At 38.6% G+C, this 14,566-nt stretch overlaps 1 protein-coding gene across 1 annotated transcript; it reads right to left on the reverse strand.

Moving 5' to 3' along the window:
- Positions 1–3,148: 3,148 nt before the first annotated feature.
- On the reverse strand, positions 3,149–4,265 carry LOC119726030. Its single transcript, XM_038197649.1, has 3 exons — positions 4,021–4,265; positions 3,582–3,765; positions 3,149–3,259 (listed from the first exon to the last, which is right to left on the reverse strand). The coding sequence occupies exons 1-3, from the start codon at positions 4,254–4,256 to the stop codon at positions 3,149–3,151; spliced, it is 531 nt and encodes a 176-aa protein (XP_038053577.1). The 5' UTR covers positions 4,257–4,265.
- Between the last annotated feature and the right edge of the window lie 10,301 nt (positions 4,266–14,566).

Genomic DNA, 14,566 nt, shown 5'->3' on the forward strand with positions numbered 1-14,566 from the left:
TAAGGCCAGCTCAGCACACCCGATTGAAAATAACGCATCTCTCAAACTCTGAAATCCTTCCTCGCGATTTGTTTGCTTTCTCCACCAAGACAGCAGCATTAGTAGGCTCCTTTCTTTGTTTTCTTTAGAGGTGGTTTGGAATTGCTTGATTTCTGCATCTGAAAATCCCAGCAATTCTGCCAATTTTTCCCAGGAAGATACAATTTTTAGAGCCAAGACGCGGAAGAACTGATCATCAAGAGGGTGTTTGTCTGCCAAACAGAAATAAACTTTTTCTTCAGTATGTAATTATAAGTATGAACTTGTTGCTGCCTTTTTGGTTTGAAAGGCAATTAACTTGGGACTTTGCATGTACTTAGGTTGAAGGAAAAGCTTATTATTAATCGGATTTCCTTCAGACGCTTTAACTATCAGTGCCGATCTTATTTTTCTGGTGTGAAATTACATGGAATGAGTGCAGAACATTAATTAGACTGCATTAAGAATTGGTGTCATTGCTACTCACAAGACTTAAAAACAGTTTAACGCCTGAGCATCGATAACGTTTTAACACTAACACTTTCCAAGAGGCTTTCGTAAAAAATGCTTAGGTCGCATTGTCGTGAGGCGAATCTAGTTAGAGAAGCGGATGTGTCATCCCCAGCTTAATCGTCAGGGTCTAACGCCTGTGGATTCTACTCTATCTTTTAAGGTAATGTAGCATTTACCTTTGGGTCCACCACCCAGTAGGCCATCAGTACACAGACGGAGTGAGATGTTCTCGTCCTGATGAATTCCACAGTCGTTGAGTGTCAGCAAGTTACATAGCTGAAAAACATGCAAGATCCTTAAATATAATAAACACTCTTTGGAAAGGTCCAATTGAATTAAAGTGCCAATGGCATGATTTGTAATCGGGAACAGTTCTTAGGAAACTTTCATTTCCTCTTAAATGAATAAACATTAATTTGACATACCTTTTTGGTTAATTTAATTGATAAGGTAACTTATTTCAACATTTAAAACAAATTCTTTCCTTTTCCTGACAAACTATGGCGCTGTTGCTGTGATGTCATTTCAGAAGACACTGGTTCAGTTTAGAGGTTTTTTGTTCAAATAATTGTGCACTTTGCACTTTGAAAACATTGGCGAAAAAGATTGCTGATAAACCTACTGTAATGTATTTACTGAAACAACAACGAATCGACAAAGGTAAATGCTGGTAGTAAATTATAGATGTAACGTTGAAGTGTCTGCCTGAAATGACATCACACTTTTGCTCATGAATATGCAAATTTGCATGAGAATAAAAACGAACAAGGGCACCAAATGCGGGGGGGGGGGCAGAGGGGGCAGCTTGCTTGTATTTAAATATTTCATTTTTGTTTTAGTAACCATATCTATAAATGGTATAGAGAAGTCTGACATGAACGAAAAATAAAGAAAGGCTAATTGGGACGCAACAATGCATTCACAAGGACTGAATTAAAAAACAATACCTTACATGGGCCCAATAAGGATACAATTAACCTTTTCCCGGTTCATTTTTATCGTACGACTACATCAGGGCTCACAATAATTGTTGATCATTTTTTGAACAAAAGTGTTTGAGCTCCATTTTATCGACATTAGAAACAGCCCTTTTTAATATACACGGCTGATATAAATTGAATCAAACAGGTTGTCACTAAAACCCACGATGCATGGTCTTTAATTCGATGGACTGTTGATTGATACTGTTCAACAAGGTTACTTTGTAAAAGATGGAGCAATCTTTACCTCAAAGTTGCGAAAGTTTCTTCGGATGAACAATCGCTGTTGTTGAGGCTGCACACCCATTTTCTCGCTTATTATCACTTTCAAGATCAAGACAGGTGTCTCTGGATCCACTTGCAAACACATTATCTTCGGTCTTTGTGAGCAGTGGCTTTGGATGAAGACTTGCACATATCTGCAACTGTCAGAAAAGAAGTACTGCATGCTTAGGGTCTTCAAATTGTTTGAATTGACATATTAAAACAAAGGAATAAAGGAAAGGCCATCAACTATTACTGTAACCATCTTCTACGCTATAATTAAAGTGAGGACATTTTGTTTTCCAAAGGAGTGAACTTATCCTTAAAAAACAACCCAAAAAAAACAGCAATAAAACACGAAATTTGATGCGTCGGTAATTTTCAAACACGAGGTGTTGTACGAATACCAGCGTTCAATCATGTTTTACCTGACAAGCTGAGGTTTTTCTTGATCACACACTTGTTCCTTTTTCAGTTTCTCTTCCTCGGTTGATGCCGCTCCAATGTATTTGCTCTCTTCGTCTGCTCCTGCATCTTGACGCCTTTCTGGCTCGGGTCCAGCTGCTTCGTCTCTCGATTCGCTCGTTACTGAAGTAAAGAAGGCAAACAGAGTCAACATAATGTTATTGTTCACCAATTGTATGAAACTATCTCAACGGTTTTTTTTAACCATTAACAGTTTGTAACAATTAGGCAGTTTTTAATTGCTTATTTGTTTAAGAAGTTCGGTTTGAGAGCAAGGTACCATATAAACAAATTGTATCCAAAATGTATAAAGTAAAGTTTAGTCTAAAGCCACTCCCGAATATAAGAAATCTGCTTGTTCACATTTTTGCTCACCCGGTACATTTTGGGCCAAATCAGTCATTCCGACGGCCTCCAATGCTCGTCTCAGCTTCTGGGCTGCTTCGTCGCGATCTGTCGTCTTTTCCCACCAAGTGAGTAGCATGTGACGGCTCCCTTCAGTGCTGCCTTCGTTGGTGGTTTGGATGTCTGCAATTTCCGCTTCTTCTTGTTCTTCATATCCTAGGTGTTTGGAAAGTTCCTTCCACGATGATTCGATTTTTGATGACAAGTCCGTGAGGTACTCATCGTCAATGCTGGCTTTGTCTGTCAAAAGAAAGAGTAACGTCAGTTAAACATTTTCAAATACGACCGCCACGGTATTATAAGTTATCAACAACAGGTTCGACAAGAAGAGACTCTTGGTCTGAATGTTGAGTTTTCTGCATTTACCGACAGTCCAACTCCCAGCTCCAATGAAGGCCTAGTCAGGCCCAAAAACTATTGGTGAGCACTGCTTGAACTTATTTTCATCATATATTTTTAAATTGAGATTTTTTTTTTACTAGGACATTTATTCCTACCCTCTATCATTTACCTTTTAGTACATCGTCGTTATTTGCGTCATCTAATGATAGACGAAGAGAGATGAGTTTATCCTTTTCAACGCCATTCTCCTCAAGTGTGAGCAAGTCACATAGCTAACAAAGTGAATCATGTAAAAAAGTAAATTACACAATCAGAGTAGAAAGAGAGATGATTGCAGTTGTGCATTGTTTTAAACAGCCATTAAATTACGTTCGCTAAGCCAAGTTGGAAGGAATGGATACTGATTTTCTTCGGGTTGCAGGGACGGCGGAACACGCGGGGAGGGGATGGCGGGGGCACCCCCCCCCCCTCAGATTTACCCAAGTGCCCCTCTTGCTGACATAAATGTACCCCTTCGTGATGCCCCCAGTTGGAAAATATATAATCCCACAATGCGAACATTTAGGTTTGGATATATTTAAAATTGATATCTACCTGGACGTTTTCCCTGATGTACAGACGTTGATGTCGTGCCTCCACACCGATCTTCTTCTGGATTGTTTCTTTAAGAGATGAGACGGATGTCTTGGGATGGAGTTCGAAATAAAGTGTCTTGGATCTATGTGAGGAGGGAGTCCGGACAAAGACCTGCAGTTTCTGTTTTACGTCTTTGGTGTTACTGTGAAAATAGGGGGAAATCCCGAGTAGTTTTAGAAATGCATTATTCTAAAATAGAATGGGATCAGTGATCATATTTTGAAGCTATAGTCAAAGTTACATCCACTGTCAAGAGTCTCGCAAAATTAAAAGTATTGCACAAGTTCACTCAACTTTTACACAAGTAGCTGGAAAAAGTCAATGATTAAACAAATCCTTTGATATTAACTTACAATTATAACCCTCATTTTAAATGAATAATGTCATTGCTGTTTACCTCTGACTTTCATGTGTCTGCTTTGATTGTCTTCGAGTCCATCGTTTCGATGGTCTCCTCTTTGCACTGCAATCATCCGATGACGTTTTCCTGTAATGCAGTACAGACAGGAAAGCTTGTTTCCTCCTTGGTTTGACTTTAGTCTTCCTGCTGATGAGCTTGGCGTTGGAGTGGTCGTACACGACGGCTGTTGCCTTAATGTATGCATCCAACTGCTGTACGGTCTTTCGAGGCATCTTGGTAGTAATCAGCACGAGTTAAGTATCCTTACTGTAAGAACACAAAAGAAAAAAGTGTTAAAACCAATGCAATGCTATCCATCGTGTTTCAGGAGCTGGACCTATAAGACGTTTCACTGATACGGCCATCTTTAAATTTGTGTTCAGTGGGCAATTCAATAAGTATCACGTCCCAGCACAAAGATAACACTATAAGGCATACTAGCGACATTTGAAGAGCAAATGAGTTGCCTTGAGCCTGCAGGGCTTGTGATGAACTGGTGATGTACTTATAATGGACTTGTGATGGACTTTGGATGGATTTGGGATTGACTTGAGATGGACTTGTGATAGACTTTGGATGGACTTATGATGGATTTGTGATAGACTGATGGACTCGGGATGGTCTTGGGATGGTCGTGTGATGGACTTGTAATGGACTTGTGATGGACTTGTGATGGACTCGTGATGGGCTATTGATGGACTTGTGATGGGCTTGTGATGGACTTGTGATGGACTCGTGATGGGCTTTTGATGGACTTCTGATGGACCTGTGATAAACTTGTGATGGTCTTATGGGTACTTACAGGGACTCAAATACAACAATGCCAAAGACCCCCCACATATACCATCTTCGAAGTTGATATGTAATGTTTAATATCAACTTTAAGGTTTATATGCGAAGTATGTTGTTGGACATTCGGCTTAATGTATTTCTAATGTTTTTAACCATGACGACCTTGACCTTTAACCTGTCATGCCTAAAGCACATACACTTTTGGGGTACCCCGAGACGGACTCCCACACCGTCTGAAGTTAATACGTTCTGTAATTCTAGAGATTTTCCTCCGAAACCATTTCCATTGTCTTAACCATTATGCTACAGCATAATGAGGTCCACACATAGCTTCTGGGGACCCCAAGACCATTTCCCAAACCCAATGCATAAGAAATCGATGTTTGATTAGTGTTCTTTTCAACCGATGTCAATCATGATAAATACATTTGAATTGTGATTTATTTGTCATTCCTTTTTTTTTCAATTTTTATGTGTGAGCAAAATCGAAATAACACGTGTTGTAAATAAAATGCAAATTAAGACTGAACGTTTAGAAAACAAAAGAACAGTCTGAGAAATCCGCTGGAAAAGTAACAATATTTTGGGTCGAATGAATCAAAACTAGGAAATGCTTAGAAGCACAAGCTCAGAAAAAAAATTCTGAGGAGTAAGCTCATTTATGAAAAGCAAATGCAATGAATCAATAAGCCTCTGTACTAATGACGTCACACTTTGTTTTCATGAGCACTTTCCTATGGAGCCAGTGGGGGCCCATGGTCCACTGAGCACTATAGTAAAGTGCACATGTGAACAAATTGTGACTTCATTAGTACAGAGGCTTCTTCAAACAGATTTTTTTTTTGTACTGCTGGGCATTCACTATACTGTAGGCAGCAGATATGCGTCCTTACTGTTGGATCGATTGCACGGACGAGTGGTTGCCAACAATAGGCTCTCTTGTATGTGCACGAATTCGCACACACACGGGGTTTACATGTAGGGTAACCGAGTCCAAAACATCATGGTGCAGGTGATGCATACAATGCTGTGATTACTTTGAGTTTTAAATTAAACTCGAATGATACAGAATATTTTCGACATTTGCAGAATGCCGAAAGTAATTTCGCGAAAAATGTAAAACACAAGTGTCCTGTAGACTAAGTCACGGTTGCCGAAAAATATTTATTCATCCAGAAATAAACCGGACGCTTACTTCAGTTTGTTCAGTTCCCTGATTGCTGTTGGATAAAAACTTCTTCTTATTCTTCTGCATCAAAATTACACTTCCCAGATCTTTAAATCACGAAATAGTTTTTTTCTAGTGATGTAATTAATTATTTTAAAAAAGTGTATTACTTTTGATGAATGTGATTGAAATAAAGTATATGGTATCAATAATATTTTACTTAACATATTTTTTTTATGATGTTACGCTGATAACATATCATTTATGCAGCAAGTTTTAGCGCAGAAGTGTTTTTGCTTCATATTTTCAAGGTGGCTCCTGCCCAACCTCCAAAAATAATATTTTAACCAGTTAATACTTCACATCGGAAACATTCATTCCATTTAATTCATGCTCTCCAGTAAAAGCGTTCGCTTCATTTTTATTCATACAGGTGCAAGCGAACACTTTAAAATTGGCAGCAAAAGCATATTTTAGTTTTTATTCATATGACCCACTGAATGTCAAATCTACGACTTCTGTGACCACAGACGAAAGAGTGTCATTAAGCCCTCATGTATCGGGGGAAATGTTCTATTCAAAATGAAATGAAAACCTCACCTCGTGAGAGTGCACTTTGAAAAGAAAATGTATTACATTTTACACTGCAAAATAGTTTGTTTTATTATCTTTGGAAGTGCCTCGTTACTGTCATTCATAAGTGTCGTTTCTGTGGTGTTACTTTAAGGAATAGACCGTGCAAGTTTAATGATTTAAGTTCACAAATTATGAATCCATGATGTGGCTCCTTGAAAACATCCCACTGTCATGTACAATTGAGAAAAAAAATGAAACAGTAATGTCAGAAAGTTGATACGGCAAAATCCCCAAATGCCGGCAATTTGTGGTGCATAAACAGCTGTGACACCGAGGCCTCTGCCTCAACCTCGTTAGCATTGTATTATTTATTTGAAAACTCCTTTTCAATAGTGCTTGGCATCATGCAAACTTGGTTGCCTATGCCGTAATATGACATCATGGTTTTGCTCATGAATATGCAAACGTATTAGCATGCAATAAAAAAGGCCCGACATCAATCAGAAAAGTCCACATTTTAAGTTAAAATGTGAAATTAACACAAGTATGCATTTGAAGTACATGTACATGTATATACATTTTAGAAAATACAAAATTACACCATATCATGGACATTAGTTCAAACGCCACGTAGGCCTACATCAGAAAATTCAACATTGGGTTTTGCCCTTCACTGCCGCTCAAGTTTACGGAATTAAGTTCACAAATTATGAATCCATGCTCATTAAAAACATCCGACTGCCATGTACATATTAAGAAAAAAATGAAACAGTAATATCAGAAAGTTTTGCTGGTGCGTAAACATCTGTGACACCAAGGTCTCTCCCTCAACCTCGTTACCAGTGTCTAATTTATTTGAAAACTTCTTTTCAAACGTGGTGCTTGACATCATGCAAGGTAACACACTGGGTATACAGTGTTTAAAACGTCGGTGAAGGGCAAAACCTAATTTGATTTATATCACCCCGGCGCAAAAATTCAATCTTGTAATAGTTTATGCGGTACCCGCTGCTATGTACATCAGATTCGAACCGGCCAACCGATCCCGTTAGCTCGGTGGTCGAGTGGTAAGACATCTGCACTAGAAAGCAGGAGGTCGTGGGTTCGAGTCCCACCCGAGTGATTTTTTCCAACTTTCACTCGGGAGGTAACACACTGGGTATACAGTGTTTAAAACGTCGGTGAAGGGCAAAACCTAATTTGATTTATATCACCCCGGCGCAAAAATTCAATCTTGTAATAGTTTATGCGGTACCCGCTGCTATGTACATCAGATTCGAACCGGCCAACCGATCCCGTTAGCTCGGTGGTCGAGTGGTAAGACATCTGCACTAGAAAGCAGGAGGTCGTGGGTTCGAGTCCCACCCGAGTGATTTTTTTCCAACTTTCACTCGGGAGGTAACACACTGGGTATACAGTGTTTAAAACGTCGGTGAAGGGCAAAACCTAATTTGATTTATATCACCCCGGCGCAAAAAAAAAAAAAAAAAAAAAAATCAATCTTGTAATCATGCAAACTTGTTTGCCTCAGCCGTAGTAATACATCACGGTTTAGCTCATGAATATGCATTTGAAGTACATGTTCACGTATATACATGTTAAGAACTGCAATTACAAAATACAAAATTACATCATCTTTCATGTACATATCTTTCAAAGCCATGTGAATCAGAAATGTCAACATTGGGTTTTGCCCATCACTGCCGTCATTATACGAGTATTGTGTACTCAGAGCTGTCCAAGTAATAATTCAGAAAAAGAAATCCCTTCAGGAGCAGTGTTACCCCCCCCCCCCCCATCCCCACCCCAACCCCACACCGAAAACCTCTGTTTAAAATATTTAACTGTTAGGCCTATCTCTCTTTCGGTCAGTTTCACGGCAAACTCGCACTCTACACTTTGTAACGACAAATCCTCATCATGTCTTGTAAAGTTCTATCTCCATTCTAACTCTACCAGACTTGGTGAGTTTACTTTATCCACATTACATTATTCATAAGAAACAGATAATTACGACGGTGATAGAAGGAAAAAAGGAAACAGCTTTGAAAAAATCACGAACAATGGACGGATATAATGCTGCAATTGCAATTCACCCTATTTACGCCCAGTTTGATATTTCCGCATACGGATTTTGGAATTGCATTCCATTCCATTTAATTCATGCTTTCAAGCGTTTGCTTCATTTTTATGCATACAGATGCGAGTGAATACTTTTAAATTGGTAACAGAAGCAAATTCTAGTTTTTAGTCGTATGACCCACTGATGATCAAATCTATGACTTCTGGGATCACACACGAAAGATAGTCATCCAGTCCTCATGTATTGCGGAAATGCTCTATTCAAAATCAAATGAAACCTCATCTTTTTACACAAGAGAGCGAACTTTGAAAAGAAAATATCGGCATATTACACTATACACTGCAGAATGTGTTATTATTTTTGGAAGTGCCTCATGCTATTAGTTACTGTCATTTGAGGTGTCGTACCGATATACCCCTGCTCATACCTTGTACCTTTTATTTCTCTTTCGGTCAGTTTCACGGCAAACTCGCACTCTACACTTTGTAACGACAAATCCTCATCATGGCTTGTAAAGTTCCATCTCTATTACACCTGTACCAGACTGGACGAGTTTACTTCATCCACATTACATTATTCAGAAGAAACAACCAATTATAACTGCACGCTGACGATCGAAGAAGAGAAGAAACAGTCTTGGAAAAAATCACGAAATTGTAGACAGATATGATATTGCAAGTGCATCGTATCCTATTTTACGCCCAGTTTCATATTTCCGCATACCGATTTCAGAATTCCCCTGATGTAATACTACTATTAATATACTATAACAATAGGGGCAACGTGACAGTGCGCGTGCGCTGTACCGCCCTGTAAACTTGACTGGTTCCCTGGCCCTCCATCATCGATTATGACTTCGAACGGAGCGGGAACCAGTCTAGCTGTTCACCTCCTCGTCGTTACTGTCCAACAGACTCGTTGACCCGATTGTTGCACAGAATGCAAGCTCTCATAGTGTAAAAGTCGTTATCAGTAATAACGAGATATATCTTGTTGAAACAATTTCCGTTGTTAAGTTGAACCGTAATGGCCATGACCTTAAACCAAAGTGGCTAAAAATCAATATCTTAGGAACCCTGAGACTAACTTGCATTACAAAACAATACTGCCTAAGTTATTCTAGAGATATTCTGTTGAACCATTTCTATTGTTTGTGCAGAATGACATTGATCTTTGATATTTGGGGGTTTCCAGCTTGAAATTAACGTGCCAATTAATTCTTCATACATTCTGCTGAATCCACTTTATTTGTTTGAACCATGATGACCTTGACCTCTGACCTATCGTTCCAAAGCCAATAGAATTCTGGGGCACTCCGAGACCAAAATTAAAGTTGATATTCACAGTTATTCTAAAACCATTTCTGTTGCTTGAACCAGCATGACCCTGAATTTCGAAAATATCGAATGTTTGTATTGGTGTTCTTTCAAAAATTTTAAAACACCTTTAAATACTGAATACATTTAACTTGCCTACAAAATTAGCTGGCCCGTGGCATTTTGGTCTTTGCTTAAGAGGCAAATGACCGGCATGGCCAGAAACAAACATGCAGGGGGACACACAAGCATGCAAGGGTGGAAGGAGAAACAGAAAGGAGGAATTAAACAACTAAGGGGATTGAACAATGGATGGCGGCGGTTTGGAAGATCAAAGGGAGTAGGTCAGGAAGGAGCAAGGAGGTTGAGAAGGGAGGGATGATGCAGCTAAGCTGGGGGGCAAAGGAATGTGGTAATGCATGAAGTGGTAGAGCACGAAATTTGACTTGTGGTGATTAATTTAATTTATGTAAGAAATTTTAAAATGACAAAATAAGTGGTAGAAAAAAAGGAATAATTTCAACACCTCCCCCTATAAAACACCCGAAAGTTAAGAAAACGAATTTAAGTCTCGGAACAGAATGACAGTCTCACAAATCGTCTTTTTTTAACTTGGATCTCGCTGTTTACAAACAATTGTAATATATGCGACTTCGCTGTTCACTCACGAAAGTGTGCCATCCAGCTGTCATGTTGAAAAGACAGTATAAGACGCACTTTCACATGAGGGCGCTATTAAGAATCTTTGTTTATATTACTTTTTAAAGTACATGGTTAAGTAGGGTTGTATATTTTGCATAGTTTTACTACTGAAGGGAATGGATTCTTCGTTTGACTTAACAATTGTTTTGAGTTATCAGAGTTTGCCTTATCGAGATGTCACTGTACATTTGTTTTGACATTCAAAATGCTTCATGCTGGACCTGCCAATTGAGGGCGCCGTTACTGTGATGTCACTTCAGGGCATAAACCAGGCAAGTCGAAACTAATGTGCAAATAAAGTGATATTTAACACAAGTTTGAATTTCCATATTCATGCACATTTCATATTCATGCACATTGGTCTGGGGCATGGAATTCGTGGTCTGCAGTTTATTCGGCAGGTTGTGGGTTCAAGTCCAGCCTGGGGTTATGGTGCGTGTGCCCTTGGGCAAGGCATTTTGTCACTCATTGCTTCTCCCCACCCAGGAGTAAATGGCAACCTGTTACAAGTGTTAGGGTGGAGATGGTTATTGCAATTGATTGTAGCTGCCTTGTGCCAACATGGCTGCATCGAGCTGAATACTCCCCAGGGAGATGTGATGGTATTTGGTACGTTTAATTGGCCCAATGATCAGAGGTAATAATGATGTAAAACGCTTTAATCTTAGTTAAAAGCGCTATACAAGAACCCATTATATTATCATTCAAACGGCAACTAATTCATAAAATTCAACACAACCTTGGTTTTGCCTTTTTACTGCTGTTATTTCATAAGCACTGTAAACTTGGAGATATCGGAGTAATTATTTTTAGAAATCACTTAAAAACACAGTGTTTCTCTCATCCCCTCCCCCCCCCCCCCCCGGAGCTGATATGCCCCTGTTTAAAACCTTTACCTGTTATCTCTCTTTCGGCCAGGTTCACGGCAAAACTGCACCCTTCACTGTGTAACGACAAATCCTCGTCATGTCTTGCAAAGTTCCATCTCCATTCTACCTCTACCAGACGTGGTGAGTTGACTTCATCCGAATAACTTTATTCAGAAGAAACACATTATCAAGACTGCCCACAGATCGAAGAAGGGAAGAAAAAGGCACGGGAAAAATCACGAAATCGTAGACGTATATACCGCAAGTGCAACGGCCAAGTTGAACACTTCCGCATACCGATGTTAGAATTCAATTGTAATGCTAATGTCGTTTAACAATAGGGGCAACGTCACTCGTGTGTATGCCCGCCTTTCAACTAGACTGGTTCCCATGCTCTCCTTTGTCGATTTTGACCTTCAACGGAGCGGGAACCAGTCTATACCTGTCACCCCGTTACCGCAGCGGTCAAACAGAGTCAATGACATTGATTATGGCACAGACGTAGCTCAAGAGTGCAGACCTATATACAGGCATGCAACTGGAAAGTCCCCAAAAAAGAGGAAATTTAAATCTTTTCAAGACTTTGTACAGTGTTTCTCTATTTTTAATGGCACACATGGGAGGTCAAAAAAGAGGAAATCAGCTGATCTGAGGATAGGTTGCATGCCTGTATATATAGGTCCAGATTTGCCCCTCCAGGCCAAATCACAATTTGTATGCTCTAAAAAAATACATTTTGTGGGCCATGAACGTGAAGGTTTGAACAATAAAAATATTGGTGGAAGCCGTGCAGAAACTATTTCGTATTTCTGTGAAATTCGCATGAAATTGGGTCCTGAAATTTTTACCATTTTGCAAAGGAGCGCAGGCATCATTTTTCAAAACGGCGATGGGCCAAAGGACTACCTTTTAGGTTGATCGAATTTGGATGGAATTGAAAGATTATGAAATAAGCATTACATTCTTGGGTGTCTCAAACACCTTGAAGAGTTGTGATATTTTAAATAATTTTCGGAAGTACCCGTAGTTATCACTGAGGTCTATGGGAGTCGATTTGCAGGTCTGCTACCCTCAGGTCTCATAGTCGGTATAATTATTGTCGTTTATAAGTAAAAACTTTGGGGGACAGCAATAAATCACAGTAATGAACAGCGTATTTTAACTTTTAACTTTTTATTTTAACTTTTAAATCAAGTTTCCGCTCTGATGTAAACGATGTAAATCAAAACTCTTGATATGGATTGAGGGTTACGAAAAAAATTATTAAGATTGAACATTTATCAGTATAACCAGAAATGAACACGCAAAATACTTTACTACAAAAGGTTTGAACACCTTCACTTCAACAGCCAAATACTATATAAATAAAGAAGATGACAAAACGTAAGTGCAGTATATTAAAACTTTATTTCGTTACTAAAACATATGTCCGTCAAATGATTAAAACATAATGAAACCTGTTGTGACAATAACTCCCAGATTCTCGGGAGATAAGCAACTCGGCGTGGCAAAGACCCTCAGATTTCTAATCAAATAAAAATCAACTACAGTCTTGATGATTTTCAGTAAACCGTATTGACCGCTTTTCCACTTTGCTTTTCGCGTCTGATACAAAGGGACAAATGAAACAATGTTCCCACAATGTCAGACCCATTTAAAGTATACATTTTCATTGTGTTCTTGTCTATACGTCATTATGTACTCCAACTCAATAAACCCAGTAATTCATAGATATAACATTCAGAAATGTTCCCCATGCATCATAACATCTAACCTTGCTAAGCGTTTTTGGATGATCTACAGGGGCCGTATTCAAAAACTTAAACTTAAGAGAACACTTAAGCTAGACTGCTTACTTAAGTGGGGCGCTTAATTTGGTATTCACGAAAAGATCTCAGTGCCCCACTTAAAATAGGATGATATACAGACTCTCCACTCATGACTCAACTTTCACGTGGTCATCATCATCATCATCCCCATCATCATCCCCATCATCATTGATATCTCCTTGATAACTTTTGAATATAGATGGAATTCATGTAACACTCACAAAACATGCTTCAAAGCGAACAGTGATTGATTAAAAAACATAGATCACGAACTCCCTCTACCAATGAAAATATGATCGTTTTTATAAATTGACCACATAATGTAATTACGAAAAATACAATATCATGTTCAGTACGTGTAAAAGTAGCAGGGCTTTCTGAACGATTGCGAAATATATTCACACCATATTATTTGTATTTCAATCAACATAAGTTTCAACCCCAACACAGCTCTCTTGCAATCTTTGTGCGAACATCATCAATTGTAACAGCTTAGAAAATCATGGTTAGCTTCTTTTCAATATCAATTAATTAAAACAACTTCAACCAAACAAAATCTGACTGAAAATTTTGTTCGGAAGTGAAAACGAACCATCGCATGTGACATAATAACACACAAAAGCAATAATAAATGTAAAACTGTAACAGTGAATGTTTCAGAAACAAATTTTGTTCAGCAATATTAAATATCTACGGCTGTATTGTGTTATATAACGTATGAAGTGTTCATAACATTCGAAATTTCTGCATCAAAAAGACTGGCTAAAAGTCTCGCTACAAGGTGGGTATACTGTCTATAAGAGTTGACTGATAATACAATGAAGGCCGACCTTGTTTATCACGTGGTCTCTGTCAAACAAAACAAGTACACATTTTGAATGGTATCCAAGAGACATTTCTCGGTAAGTTGTAATCATTCGCATTCAAACATTTACAGTAAAAATATGCTCGTGTGGTCAATATACAAGGCTTAACACGTACACTATCAAATATCAGTTTGATTCTCATACAAAGTTTGGTTAATCAAATATATGTTCAACTGATAAACAGCATAAACAATTTTCAGGACAATCCTGAGCTTTCTGTATACATGGCAAACTGTCATTGCTCCACGGATAATATTCTCGTATATTCCATATTGAGCAAAATCTTTACAGAGCCTACAATACCAATAATTCAACGGCAATATAACCCGGTGATTTGAGATA

The sequence above is a fragment of the Patiria miniata genome, unplaced genomic scaffold, assembly GCF_015706575.1.
Source record: "Patiria miniata isolate m_02_andy unplaced genomic scaffold, ASM1570657v1 HiC_scaffold_19, whole genome shotgun sequence".
Classification (NCBI taxonomy): Eukaryota; Metazoa; Echinodermata; class Asteroidea; order Valvatida; family Asterinidae; genus Patiria; species Patiria miniata.

What these genes read in the sequence shown, in the direction of transcription:
- LOC119726030 (XM_038197649.1), bottom strand. Translation starts at nt 4,256, where the DNA reads ATGCCTCGAAAGACCGTACAGCAGTTGGATGCATACATTAAGGCAACA. An exon ending in CAGACACATGAAAGTCAGAG is followed by an intron (nt 3,766 to 4,020) that starts GTAAACAGCAAT and finishes CTATTTTCACAG; the next exon opens with TAACACCAAAGACGTAAAAC. An exon ending in ACATCAGGGAAAACGTCCAG is followed by an intron (nt 3,260 to 3,581) that starts GTAGATATCAAT and finishes TCACTTTGTTAG; the next exon opens with CTATGTGACTTGCTCACACT.